This window comes from Bufo gargarizans, chromosome 7 (assembly GCF_014858855.1).
Source record: "Bufo gargarizans isolate SCDJY-AF-19 chromosome 7, ASM1485885v1, whole genome shotgun sequence".
In the NCBI taxonomy this organism is placed as follows: domain Eukaryota; kingdom Metazoa; phylum Chordata; class Amphibia; order Anura; family Bufonidae; genus Bufo; species Bufo gargarizans.
In genome coordinates this window covers 117,804,970-117,819,811 of record NC_058086.1, presented here as the reverse complement: position 1 = coordinate 117,819,811, position 14,842 = coordinate 117,804,970, and the positions used below count along the sequence as shown (strand labels likewise).

At 41.8% G+C, this 14,842-nt stretch overlaps 1 protein-coding gene across 1 annotated transcript in view; it reads right to left on the bottom strand.

Annotated features, from left to right (window-relative positions):
* Positions 1-3,974: 3,974 nt before the first annotated feature.
* The window catches only part of LOC122943779 (influenza virus NS1A binding protein), a 69,685-nt gene continuing 58,817 nt past the window's right edge, over positions 3,975-14,842 (bottom strand). Inside the window, exons 9-15 of the mRNA XM_044301807.1 lie at positions 14,421-14,547; positions 7,859-8,083; positions 7,645-7,766; positions 7,239-7,365; positions 7,019-7,150; positions 6,157-6,330; positions 3,975-4,983 (exon numbers count right to left, since the gene is read on the bottom strand). Coding sequence (XP_044157742.1) covers positions 4,730-4,983; positions 6,157-6,330; positions 7,019-7,150; positions 7,239-7,365; positions 7,645-7,766; positions 7,859-8,083; positions 14,421-14,547 — 1,161 coding nt within the window. The 3' untranslated portion in view covers positions 3,975-4,729. The remainder of the gene's footprint in view (positions 4,984-6,156; positions 6,331-7,018; positions 7,151-7,238; positions 7,366-7,644; positions 7,767-7,858; positions 8,084-14,420; positions 14,548-14,842) is intronic.

The window sequence follows — 14,842 nt, the reverse complement described above, 5'->3', positions numbered from 1 at the left end:
GAAAAAATGGATAAGAATGGCAAACTTGCAAAAATAAAGTGAGTTTTTAAATTTCACCTCCAATTTGCTTTAACCCCTTTGGGACACAGCCTTATTTCACCTTAAGGACCAGGCCATTTTTTGCTAATCTGAACAGTGTCACTTTAAGTGGTGATAACTTTAAAATGCTTTGACTTATCCAAGCCATTCTGAGACAGTTTTTTCGTCACATATTGTACTTTATGACACTGGTAAAATGGAGTAAAAAAATGTATTTATTTATTTATTTATAGAAAATTACCAAATTTAGCAAAAATTTGTAAAAAATTGCAAATTTTCAAGTTTTTCTATACTTCTATAATACATAGTAATACCTCCAAAAATAGTTATTACTTTACATTCCCCATATGTCTACTTCATGTTTGGATCATTTTGGGAATGATTTTATTTTTTGGGGATGTTACAAGACTTAGAAGTTTAGAAGCAAATCTTGAAATTTTTCAGAAATCTCAAAAACCCAATTTTTAGGGACCAGTTCAGGTCTGAAGTCACTTTGCGAGGCTTACATAATAGAAACCACCCAGAAATGACCCCATTCTAGAAACTACAACAAGAGTTGATGGCAAATGGAGATAGAATTTCAGAATTTAGATTTTTGGGCAAATTTTCCATTTTAACCCATTTTTTCCACTAACAAAGCAAGGGTTAACAACCAAACAAGACCATCTTTATTGCCCTGACTCTGCCGTTTACAGAAACACCCCATATTTGGTTGTACACTACTGTACGGCCACACAGTAGGGCGTAGAGGGAAAGGTGCGCCATATGGTTTTTGGAAGGCAGATTTTTCTGGACTGTTTTTTTGACACCATGTCCCATTTGAAGCCCCCCTGATGCACCCCTAGAGTAGAAACTCCATAAAAGTGACCCCATCTAATAAACTACACCCCTCAAGGTATTCCAAACTTTTGGTTTTTTGTGTGGTTTTTTGGGGGCTAATTTTTATGGACTGGTTTATTTATATTGTGTCCTGTTTCAACCCCCCTGATGCACCCCTGGAGTAGAAACTCCCTAAAAGTGACCCCATTTTGGAAACTACGGGATAAGGTGGCGGTTTTGTTGGGACTATTTTTAGGGTAAATATGATTTTTGGTTGCTCTCTAATATATTTTTGTATCTCTAAAGTCTAAGTCATTTTTATTTTATTTTTTGCCGATTATATTAGGTAGGGGCTCATTTTTTGCGGGATGAGGGGACGGTTTTAATGGCACTATTTTGGGGGCTATATGACTTTTTAATTGCTTGCTATTAAACTTTGCTATGCAAGGTAAAATCTTTTTTTGCACTGTTTTTTTTTTTTGGGACAGTTAATCTGGGGGGGGTTAGGTCATGGGGTATTTTTATAGAGGAGATTATTACCAACGCGGATATACTTTTTGTAAAGTATACTTTTTTTAAAGTTATTTTAGTTTTTACATTTTTTTTGGGGTGTTTCAAGTCTGAGAACCATAGTTTTTTTTATCCGATCGTCAGTGGCTACATTGGGATATAAATTTAGTACTCCATGGAAGTGTGGTACTCCCTGAAGCAACCAATAATGCAGAGGCCCGGATGATCACGGCACGTGTCACATTGAGTAGTGGTGTCCTTCCGTATCCCCCTCCTGTGACACAATCTGCACCTTTTTGGGGTTCGTCCCTTCTTTCCAGTTTGGGGGACCACACCTGGAAAGTGTTGGCCAGGGACGATCCGGGCACCTCCAGTTCCCGAGGTACTCTGGCCTGCTCCTTGCCGGTCCGAAAAGATCAGGGCCTTGAGGACTGCCTCATAGAACTAAAGGAATGTTCCTGTGTTGCCAGCACTCTGGGACAGCACAAAAGAGTTGTACATGGCAACCTGCACCAAGTAGACCGTAACTTTTTTGTACCATGCCTGGGTTTTGCGCATGGCATTATATGGCTTGAGGACTTGATCAGAGAGATCAACTCCTCCCATATACCGATTGTAGTCGACCGATACAATCGGGCTTCAGGACCGTTGCCGCGGTACCTCGCACAGGGACAGGTGTGATGCCGTTACCATGAATTGTGGACAGTACAAGGACATCCCTCTTGTCCTTATATCTGACCAGCAACCGGTTTCCAGTGGTAAGGGCACGGGTCTCACCCCTGGGGATAAGTACCTGGAGGGGGTGGGCAGAGAGGCCGCATTGATTTTTCCCGAACGGTCCCACAAGCAGACGTGGATCTGGCAACGAGGGACTGTAACAAGGGGATACTATTACAAAAGTTATCCACGTAAAGGTGGTAACCCTTATCTAGCAGTGGGTGCATAAGGTCCCACACAAGTTTCCCGCTAACACCCAGAGTGGGGGGACTTTCTGGGGGTTGAATACGGGAATCTCGCCCCTCGTACACACGAAACTTGTACGTCATGTGTCCTGAAGAGGTTACAGGGAATCTATCAGCAGCGACCTCCCCATCAAACTGTTAGCATAGACACATAGTTGTGGCTCACTTGATTAAAATGCTTTTTTTTTTGTTGTTAATCAGAGACAAAGCATAATACACATTTCTTTATATGCAACTTAGGCCTTGGTGTAACAAGAACATCACCATTGCACTTGTTGCACCAAGCTTCACTGATTTCTGTGGCCAGTCCCTCCTCCACTTAGCCAACAACATTTTAAATTTGTGGGATTTTTTTTCCCTTAAAACTTTTGCCAGCTGCCAGTTACCACTTTTTATTTAGAAATATTGTAGTGTATTGTGCCGTTTGTTATTCTATCAACGCTTTGCTCAGATTCTGCAGTTGCTACTAAGACATCCAAAAGGGGCATTACATGTTGCTAAGGGGCTAATGTGCATTATCCCACAGAATATAAACAATTGCTGGGATTCCTACTGATGTTGAGAACAGGCATTCCATCATCTCCAATGGAGCAGAAGCTAGAGAAGACATCTTGCAACACCATTCATTTTCTAGCGGCACTCACAGAAACAGCAGAGTGCCATATACATTTGGATCAAAATGCAGCCTAATTTAAACCGACAATCTTGCAAATGTCAATTAATTCAGATATTCTGGTTATAGGAAATGCTTCTCTACTCAGAGTCTCCCTTCCCCTGCTTTTTAGATGTTTGTGTCAGGCGCTTCTACCCACTTATACTGTGTCTGATCCCTCCTCTCCTGCTCCAACTGTTGACAGTAAATTATGAGAGCAAAAATAAATAAAAAATAAATAGTAATTGTTCATTATCCATAATCTAGTAAAAATATAAATTTGTGATTTTGATCATAAATCACCCAGTACTAGCCAATAACTTAATAGTATTGAGTTTTCACAACGATTGACAGGCACTGTACAATGTTCCAGTTCCCATGCAGTCCACTTGTTATCTTGTGGAAGTATCTGGCCACAGGTGATCACTGTAGATCCTAGCATCAGGAAACCAGAGAACCCCTGTTGCAAACAGGAATTGTCCAACTCAGGCTACTTTCACATCTGCGTCTTCCTTTCCGGTTTTGAAAACCGGCAGAGAATCTCAAAACCAGAGATTTTCAATGGGGACAAAAAAAACGGAACAGATCAGATCGGAGTGCACCAGAATGTATTCTGTTCCAGTTTGTTGTGTTGTATGGGAACCTGAACATCACCAAAAACCATGTAAGTCAATGGTGGCAGATCCGTTTTTTCATGTCTGGAAACACGATCTATCGCCCACTGACTTGCAATGGTTTTAGTGCTGGATCCGGTATGTTCATTTTTGATATAACATAACTGGATCCATTCTGAACAGACGCAGTCGGTTGTATTATTCAAATAGATGCGTTTTGCTGTGGTTTTGAAATCCCAGGTCAGATCTGAAAACCGGACAGCAATAACGCACATGTGAAAGTAGCCTTAGACAACGCTAAGAATGTTTTGCAGCAATGTTGTACCCACGTTTCCAAATTCCATCATAATTACCCATTATAAAATAAGAAATATTTTGTTGATTCAATTGTCCATTTTATTCAAGAACCATGTACATTAAGCAGCGATAGAAAAGTTATTCATATTACAGAACATACAGAAATTGTTTGGCTTTTAAGACACAAGTCAATATTTGCAGATAAACCTGCTTGATTTTACACATTTCAAGACACTTGCTGTGTTCCAGAAAATATTTCATCTCAAAAAAGCTGCCAAAGAATAGCCTATTTTACTAAAACAGTGGAAATATTCTTGACAAACCACCCCACAAGTCTACAGAACAAATGATGCATTATTAAATACACAGTATCTAAAGTATAGAATGAAAAAGAAATTCTCTCCTTCAGCATAAAGTTACTTCTGCTTTTCATTTCAAGTTTACAAAAATTAATAAAAAGGCAATCTGAGAATATTGTTTGGCATCCTGCACTTTAAAGGTTGCAGTCTTGCATGAGATTTAATAAGGCTCTTTAAGCACATTCTGTACTGAGGGAAACTATTTGCATACAGTTAAAAAAAACATCAAATGTTAGAAATTTTGTTCAGAAAATTCACTCTACATTTCAGTGCAAGAGAAAGATGAAAAATATACAAAAAACAAAAACAAAAAACACTACCTCAAGGAGACTGGAAATTGTTTAAAATTCCTCATCGACAATCACATGAGGAAACAAATCTCCAACCGAAATAAAGTATTTACAATCCAAAATGTACACTACCCAACTGCTGGTGTAAGACGACAAAGTGCGAGCTAAAAATCTACATCTACGTTCTCTATGATCTGCACATTTTGGTATATGGGCTCCATTCATCTAAAGTGGCGTTATAAACTTCAACGGTGTTCAGAAATTCATTTCCATCAAATCCGCCAGCAGCAAATATATAATTTCCAACAGCTACTACACCAGCATTGCTTCTTGGAGACATCATGCTTGCCACCATTTTCCACTCATTTTTGGCAGGGTCATAGGATTCCACACAGCTTAGAGCATGAGAGCCATCAAACCCACCCCCTACATAAAGTTTACCTGTTGAGGGAAAAGAAAGTATTACAATGTACATAGAGGTAAAAGAAAGTGGCTGTAACAGCAATGCATTCTCAAAACGTGCTACGCCCAGAGGGCTATGGGCTTCAGAAATGTTTATTAACCCTTAGGATAATGGAGGTTTTTTCATTTTTGTGGTTTTATTTTTCTTCCCCATCTTCCTTGAGCCATAACATTTTTATTTTTCCATTCACTTAGCTGTATGAGAGCTTGTTTTTTGCAGGACAAGTTGTACTAGAAAAGTGCAAAATTGATTACAAACAGTGCTTCTGATTATGGGTAATTAATTCTGCATTGTAATCTGTAGCACTGTTTGTAATCACACTTGCACTTTATATATTCTTCTACTTCATGTTGGAGCAGTATGAATCAGTACCATTGTGCCCCCACCCTCTGGTTTATTTTGTCAAATAAAATACAATATTGATTTCATGCAGTCTGTTAGTTCTTTTATAGGCGTTTGTATTTAATCTTGTACCATAGGCATGCGTGTAATTGACTGTAAATGGTAGTTATTTTGCGGTATTGTGCCTTTTGTTTATTGGTATTCATTTCTTAATGTTTTTCTGCCACCTGCTGCTTCAGCGAGATCTAGAACATTGAATTCAATTACCGGCATCCTCATCGGCTGCAGAGGATGCCGGTAAGAAGCGCTTCTGGGTTTTTCACTTTTTAGATGCAGTGATCTCACTTGATCACGGCATCTAAAAGGCTTTAATGACCGCGATCGGCATTATTGGCGGTCGTAGTAATTAGCTGCGCGTCTCTGCTGTTTGAAACAGAGGAGACCCGCCGGCCATGACACCCGCTGAACGTGCGAGCGGATGCCATGTTTGACCATCACTACAGCGCCGTACATGTATGGCGCTGGTAACGAAGGAGTTAAGGATTTACTGGTTGGGATAAACCCTTAGTACAAGAAGGTGAACCATGTTCCTGCATGGATGTACCCAAGTACACAAGGCAGTTTTATTTTACTAGCATAAAGGTGAAAGACAACTGATTAGGTGTGTTCTACCCTGTTAAAGATCCACCATTATAAGGCCATGTTTGTGTCCTGGATGGAAATACTACTGAACTAAGCTAGAAAACAAATACACCAAGTGGACAGATCTAATTAAAGATATCTTTCTGTAAGAAAAGTAAACATCTTACCATTGAAAACTGCAACTCCTGCACCACGGCGAGCTACATTCATAGGCGCAACTAACGTCCAAGTGTCATTTTCGGGATTATAGCGCTCTACTGAATTCAAACAGTTCCAGGATTCAGCTCCTCCAATGATGTACATATGATTGTCAAGCTCACAAACAGCAGACTGATGTCTTCCTGCAAGGGAGAGAGGAAGAGAAAAAATAAATAAAATTTCAAATCTATCCTCAGAAAGAAGGCAATTGGATTTCCTTACCAAGAAAGAGATTTGGGCACTGATAAGCCCAACAAACTCCATAGACACACCATTAAGATTTCTTAGGGCGTCTACATTTGTTGTACATAGTGAGAAGGCTACTGGTGCATATATTAGATATTTAACCCCTTAATGACCAGCCCGTTTTGGGAACTACTGACAAAGCTATTTTTTTTCCATTGTTGCTTTCCAAGAGCCATTTTTATTTTTTCCATCTATGTAGCTGTATGGGGGAATATTTTTTGCGGGACAAGTTGTAGTTTTCAATGGTGCCATTTTGGGTTACATATAACTTACTGATTAACTTTTATTAACTCTTTCGGGGAGGGGAATAGGAAAATATAGCAATACTGCCCTGAGATTTGTCCGAGTTATACACATTCACTGTCCGACTTCACACCTAGTATTAAAAAAAACCTGCATTTTTCTGCAACAGATCTGAAATTCCACGGCAAGTTCATTTTTCTGTGGAATTTTTTCTTCCATTTATGAGAGTTCTGAAAATCCCATTCACATGTATTTTGCTGCAGAATCCCCAGAGGCATATACACAGTAGGGGGATCATCTTGACATGGCCAAACTGTATAGACATACAACCAAGATACTTACGGATATTTAGGGGAGCACAACTCGCCCATGACTTTGTTAAAGGATCAAACACATCACAGTTTTTGAGGCCCTTCTGACCATAAGGATCTGAGCCTCCAACAATATACAATTTTCCATTGAGGGGACAAACTCCTAAAAACAAATAAAACGTTTTTCAGTTTTGTTACTAGTGAACTTGATAACAGGTTTTACAGTTATGAAACCAAAGACAATGGACTACCTGCATTGCAACGATTTGTTCTGAGCTCTGGAACAGATGCCCATGTGTTGGCTTTAGGGTCATACTTTTCTCCACAGCTTAGATCATCAGAATGACCATTTGATCCCCCAACAACATACAGATCACCCTGCAGAGTTGACAACAACTGTATCAAATCATGCTTTTTGCTGAAATCAATCTCAGGGTTTTATCAAATCAAACTGCTGTCTGCCCTGCTCAAATGCCTTAAGTAATTCAGAACCCTTCTTGTAGGCTAAGGCCTATACACATCACGTATTTTAAGAGGAATTGGCACCAAGGCACATGCAAAACCCCATTCCTATGCTGAATAAAAAACCACAGCTTACCCTATATTTTGTGGATTTGTGCCATGGATTAAAAATATATAGATTCAATTTGAACGTACCATCAAAACTGCCATTTGAAATCGAGCTCTAGGTGTTTTTATAGGAGACAAAAAGGTCCATGTGTCATTGTCTGGATCATAACATTCCACTGTACGTAAGCATTCTTCTCGATTATAGCCACCTATGGGGGAGGGGGATAAGAATTTTATTGCTATGTACAACCCATATTAACAGGGGGGAGAAACACACAGCACCACAATTCTCATCACCTACCTGCTGCTATGAGCTTCCCATTTAATTCAGCGGTTCCCAGCCCTGACCGGGCACAATGCATAGGTGACATTACTTTGTCATTGGAGTCATCTGGTGGTATTTCAAGACTTAGACTCTTCATTAATCGAGGAGTACTTGATGGTGAGCTCAATGGAGTATTGCGGCCATGCAGAAAGATGACACAAAGTGTGCTATTGAGCACAGCCAGACATAAGTAGGTTTTTTCTGAAAGATGAAACATTTTTAGGTCCCATTCTTGCTGTTAACACAGGAGCAATGTTACCGAGTACTGGCCACGTTTTCTTGATCATTTTCTACAAACAGATACCCCATTATTCCCATTCCGACAATTCTCCCACCAGCCTCTGCTTCCTGGTCCCTCTTGACATGCAGGAACTGACTGCTAAGCCAATCATTCACTGAGGTGGGTCAGCACTGTGGCAAGCAATTGCCAGAGCAGTCATTTCCTGCGATGAGGGGGGGCCAGGAAGAAGAGACCAACAGGGATTCGGTAAGATAGGCAACTTATTTTAGAACATTTAGTAATAATTTTTTTTTTTATTTGAATCAGCTGCTCAACACGCTTCAATACATACACTTCCACTTTTATGCCTCAAGCCTCATTCACACCTCAGTGTTTTCCCCATCAGTGATGGTGAGCCAAAACCAAGATTGGAGCCTCCAGAGACAAAGGTATAAGGGGTGTAAGATCTGCACCTGTTCTGTGTTTGTTTAGAGCCTCACTTTTTTTTTTTTTTTTTTTTTAGCCAAAACTATCACTGACTGAACACTGACTTGTGAATGAGGCTTTATTCACAGTGTTTGGTCAGCGATTTCCATCAGCGATTTAGAGCCAAAACTAGGTTCAGCTCTAGGCAAACAGGTGCAAATCTTTCCCTTATACCTTAAAGGCTATATTATACCAACAGATTATCTGACCAATATCGATCTAATCAGACCAATAGTGTGTATAACAAAATATCTGTTTAAACGATCGTTTGACCAATGATTGGTCAGAAATCTGTCAGATAATTTGTTGGTGTAATATATCCCTAAGTCCAGGGAGGGATCCACTCTGGTTTTGGCTCACAAATTACCAATATTTTTTTGGGGGGAGTATTTCTTCATACTCAATTTCTGATCAACTAAGGGAGGGAATATACGAGCCGTCATAGTGGATTCAAGGAAACAGAATTACCGGTAAATCTAATTACGGTTTTCCATTTCATTCACCATGACAGCTACACATGAGAACTACCAGATTACTTGATGGGGGGGGGGGGGGGGGGCGCAACAGGCAACAGCTTGCAGAACTTTCTGGCCAAAGGTCAGGTCTGTAGAAGCAGAGACATATATACGACAATGCTTTATGAATGTATTTATACTTGACCAGGTAGCAGCTCTACAAATCCTGTCAAGGGAAACGCCAGCTTTTTTCCACCCAAGAAGACGCCATTGCTCTAGTGGAATGGGCTCCAACGTTAGCGGTACTAGTAAGACCCGCCATTGAGCAACAGCAGGATATCGTGGTTTTAACCCAACGACCAATGGAGGCTCTGCGAACTGAATAAGGAGGTTGTCGTCCTTCCTAAATTCTTTAGTAGCTGTCAGGTACTGGATAATTGTAATACGTCAAGGAGCTGGAACTGTACTTCAGTTGAATTTTGTGGGTCTGTAGAAAAGGAAGGTAGGATGATTCCCTGATCTCTAAAGAAATTTGAGACCACTTTTGGAAGAAAACCCAGATCTAATCTCAGTACTATTCTGTCCGTAAAAATTGAAAAGGTAGGTTTCTCAGCAGGAGAGGGCCTGAGTTTCTCCCAGGCGGCTAGCTGATGTTATAGCTATTAAAAAATGCTGCTTTGAATGAAAGGTGTTTAATTGAAATCTCTGATAAAGGTGTAAATAGAGACTTCATTAGTCCTCTCCAGACCAAGTTTAAATCCTACTGAGGAACCCTTGGGGTTAGAGATAGTCTTAGGGCCCTTTCACACTTGCGTTGTCCGGATCCGGCGTGTACTCCACTTGCCGGAATTACACGCTGGATCTGGAAAAACGCAAGTGTACTGAAAGCATTTGAAGACGGAGCAGTCTTCAAAATGCGTTCAGTGTTACTATGGCACCCAGGACGCTATTAATGTCCTGGTTGCCATAGTAGGAGCGGGGAGCGGTATACTTACAGTCCGTGCGGCTCCCGGGGCGCTCCAGAATGACGTCAGAGCACCCCGTGCGCATGGATGACGTGTTCCATGTGATCCATGCGCTTGGGGCGCCCTGACGTCACGGATGGTAAGTATGCTGCTCCCCACTACACTGTACCATGGCTGCCAGGACTTTAGCATCCCGGCAGCCATGGTAACCACTTTAAAAAAAGCTAAACGTCGGATCCGGCAATGCGCCGAAACGACGTTTAGCTTAAGGCCGGATCCGGATCAATGCCTTTCAATGGGCATTAATTCCGGATCCGGCCTTGCGGCAAGTCTTCAGGATTTTTGGCAGGAGCAAAAAGCGCAGCATGCTGCGGTATTTTCTCCGGCCAAAAAACATTCCGTTCCGGAACTGAAGACATCCTGATGCATCCTGAACGGATTTCTCTCCATTCAGAATGCATTAGGATAATCCTGATCAGGATCCTTCCGGCATAGAGCCCCGACGACGGAACTCTATGCCGGATCCGGACAACGCAAGTGTGAAAGGGCCCTTAGTTTGGAGGCAGCTCTTATAAAATCTTTTTATCCATCTATGGTTGCCCAAGTCCATGTCATAGAAATCCCCCTAAAAGGTGGAGACCTAGGCCTTTAGCGTACTAGGTCTAAGGCCGATATCCAACCCCCTCTGTAGAAAATCTAACATTTTCTGGATACATGGGGGCGACCCATTCGGGGAGACCTCCCCTAGCCAACTACAGTATCTTTTTCAGATATATAGCCGGAGGTGACTTTCTACCTGCTAGATTTCAAAAGTAGTAATGACTTCTTTCTTCCAAAAGCCCTTTATTTTTTTAAGATTTCGCTTTCAGGATCCAGACTGATAGCTTGAACAGGCTGGGGTCCTGATGAAGAATTGGGCCCTGCGATAGAATGTCCTTCTGAAATGGTATTTTCCACGGTTTTTCCAGTCATCTCCTTTGGGATGGAGAACCAGCTAGGGGACCACTAGTATCACTGTTACTAGGTCAGTTAATATCTTCTGCAAGACCCGAGGGATTAGGGCCCAGGGAGGAAAGGCTTTTGCGAGGTTCCAAGTCCACCTGACAAACCGTCGACAGCCCATAGTTCTTCTCTGGGATTTAAAGGGTTTCTGTCATGAGAAATAATGTTATGTAGCTGACGGATATTAGCGATGTGCTAATGTCAGCAGTACATAGCAGTATGCTTTATAACTCCCTGCCTGACGCAGTTCTCTTAAAATAAAGACTTTTAAAATGTGCTAATGAGCCTCTAGGTGCTATTAGGGCATTGCTTCAGCACCTAGAGGCTCAGTCTACCCACTCTTTGGCATGCCCAGGTCCAGTTGATTGACTTTCGAGTTCTCCTCAGTGTCCGTAAACACCACGCCTGCGCCGTCCCGTTTAGTATTCGGCGCAGGTGCAGTGAGTGAAGAATGCGCTCCTGCCGCTGGCTTCCTCACTGCTCCTGCACAGAATACTAAAAGGGCCGGCGCAGGCGTGGGGTTTACGGGACACTGAGGGGAACTTGAAAGTCAATCAACTGGACCTGGGCATGAAAAAAGGGGGCATAGACCGAGCCTCTAGGTGCTGAAGCAATGCCCTAATAGCACCTAGAAGCTCATTAGCATATGTCAAGTCTTTATTTTAAGAGAAGGGCAGCAGGCAGGGAGGTATAAAGCATACTATTATGTACTGCTGACATTAGCACATCGCTAATGTCAGTCAGCTACATAACATTATTTCTCATGACAGAAACCCTTTAAGGAACAAAACCGCCTTACTTTAGCTTTTGTTTTTGAAGCGAATAGGTCTATTTGAGGTACTCCCCCATCTTATCCCAAATCTTCTGAAAAATTAATTTGACTTAGAGAGACCCCTCCCCTGGGTCTAATGTTTTTCTGCTGAGATAATCGGCTTCTATGTTTTCTGAACCTTTGAGATGGATTGCTGCAATTGAAAGGATATTTTTTTCTGCCCAGAAGAATATTTTTTCTGCCAGTCACCTCAAACTTAGAGATCTTGTGCCTCCCTGGTGTTTTACATATGCAGTTGTATTGTTGGAAAATATTTTCAGATGCTTTTTGAATAACATGTCTTGAGATACTTTCAGGGTTTCCAAGATTGCTCGCAGCTCTCTGTAGTTTGAAGATCTGCTCTTTACTTCATCTGACCACTTTCACTGCCAGCTTGAGGAAGCCACTTTTGCCAAAAATCTGATGCCACTTGCGGTCGGTCATAATTTGAATTTCTGGAACTGTTAGCCAGGCTATGCCTTTTGACAGATTTCCCCTTTCCTTCCACCAGTTCAAATCTGACTTTACGTGGTAAGGGACATTTGTCTTTTTGTCTAGGGAGGACTGTTTTCTGTCCCATTTCCCTAGAATCCGTGTTAACCTGGTGTGAGCTTGACACCATGCTACAGCTGTAATGCAGGATGTCATCATTCACAGGATGCTCATGGCCCCTCTGATAGAGTACTGTTTCTGAGACTGGAAATTCCTTATTCCCTCCCTGAAAGATTCCAACTTTTCTTGTGGGAGAGATGAAGTCTGGGTAATTGAATCTGAAGATGGAGAACCGCACTCTACTAATTATGTTCTGGTGCCGGTCAAGGGCTGCAAGCAGCCAGTATACACAAAGTAAAGTTGAGGCACACAATTTTTGGTATTTGCAATTTCAAAAAAAGGGGAATTTATTTATTCACATCATGTAGTAGTATCATCCGTTTTCGTAAACCGGACGTTTCGGTCGCGCAGGACCTTCATCTGCGGTTTTATCTGTTCAGACTGGTGTGTGGGCTTGTGGGGAGCTGGATGTGCGATTTCCCACTCATACATCTATATTTTGTCTAGAGGAGGAAGCCTCCTCGACCATGTCCTCTGCATCAGAGGATGGAACCGACATTTTGGATTTTTTGGCAGGAGGCATACAAGGGATAGACTTGAGGGAAGCCAAGGAGGATTTTATTTCACTTTGAAATCATAGATTTAACTTCCATGAGGATAGAAGGTATCAGATATTTTAAAAACACATGAAATATGCAAGGTCACAGATATTTTTACCCACAGGGGAACTTGCGATCGGAGTAGCCGGGAGGGGGGGGGTGGGGGGGGGGTGTTTGCGGTATCCATCTGGCTTGCAGGGGCACCAGGGGCTGACATTATATCGCCGGAGCAGGAAATACAGTGGAGGCAGTGGCAGGTTGAATTCACTGCCTCTTTCAGCTAGCGCAGCGTCCGACGATAACTCTCTCTCCACAGTGATACCAGGCTCCGCCCCCCTCTGGCAAGGATGGGAACAAAGCTTAGACTGCGGCGCTTATGAGGGATGGCGTGCAGAGTGCTCTTTTTCCGGTCTGCTTCCTCACAGAAGGTAAGGGAGACTGTGTGTCTGAGTGAAAACAGGCCCCTGCTGTTCAGGGACGAGAACCTACTCCTGTATATAGGTCCTCTGCCCAGCCTAACTAGGAAGCGCAGGAGGGCAGAGGGGAAGGAGGACAAGAAGTAACCCTCTCTTCTTAAAAGGTATCTAAAAAAAAAAAAAAAAAAGAAAAATCTAATATTGCCATAAAATCACCACCTCCCATCAGGAGGGCTCTGTGAGGTGCTCCATAGGAACTGGAAACACTGAAGGTGAGAGTGGGTGGTGACCTTTTAAACTTCCTGCCCCTATAGAGGTCAATCTCAGGTGTAGCCGTCATGGTGGATAAAATGGAAAACGTACATAAATCCACACTATCACACTTTAGTTGTGGATTTTCTGTTTATGTAAACCCCATTCAAGTCTATGGGGAAAACCACTCCACATAAAGGTGCGGAACCACAGACCATTGACATGCTGTGGTTCTGAAAATCTGCACAGCAGGTAAATTTTTGCATGAAAAGAAAAAAAAAAAAAAAAAAAAAAGAAAAGTGTACATGTGATTTGTCAAGCCTCATTTACTGTGCAGGTACGGTATTATGCTATGGTTTCTGCATGAAAATCAGCATGGAAAAAAAATATATATCACGTAATCTGCAATGTGTGCAGCTTTGAAAACAGAAATTACACACACATTTTCATGCATATTTTGCACCAAAAACTGCATGTGTTTTCTTTGTTTTTTGTTGCAGTTGTCAAATTTCATTTCAAAGCGTGAAATCCACACAAAAAAAAAACAACCAAAAAACACCACACTATAAACATGCTGCGTACTTCTTAAATCGTTACAGAAAATGAATTTTTACAAGCCAGAAAAAAAAAAAAATCTGGTGAAAAACTGCACATGATCTGCAACGGTTTGACGCAACACAAACCCTTTAGTCTTTGGGAAGTTACATAACTTCTCCCTGGGGTAAAAATCTATTTCTTAAAAACTACAGGAGATTGTGAACTGGTAGATTTAACACTTACTTGACTTCTTCTCTGAAGCAATTATCTTCCATTCATGCTTAGGGCTTTGCGCTGGAAAACCTGATGGTGAAAGGGTCCCAGAACTACTGCTGCTCAGGTGCCTGTTACTCTCACGAAGAGATTTTTTCTATAAAAAAAAAAAAATTAAATATTGAATATCCAAGCTGCACAGGAAAACATATTACCTGTAATCTAGAAGCCACTAAATACCCGTACAATTATGGATATAATAAATTACAAGTAACATTTATCAGCACAAAGAAACCCTACCTTCTTTCAGCTCTAGCAGCTCACATTGGGGTTTCCAATGTTAACCCCTTAACGCCCAGCGCCTTACATGTACGGCACGCTGATCGGGCTGGTGCAGGAGCTGCGCCCGCTCAATCCGCAGCAGGGGTCTGGCACTCACTTATAGCCAGGCC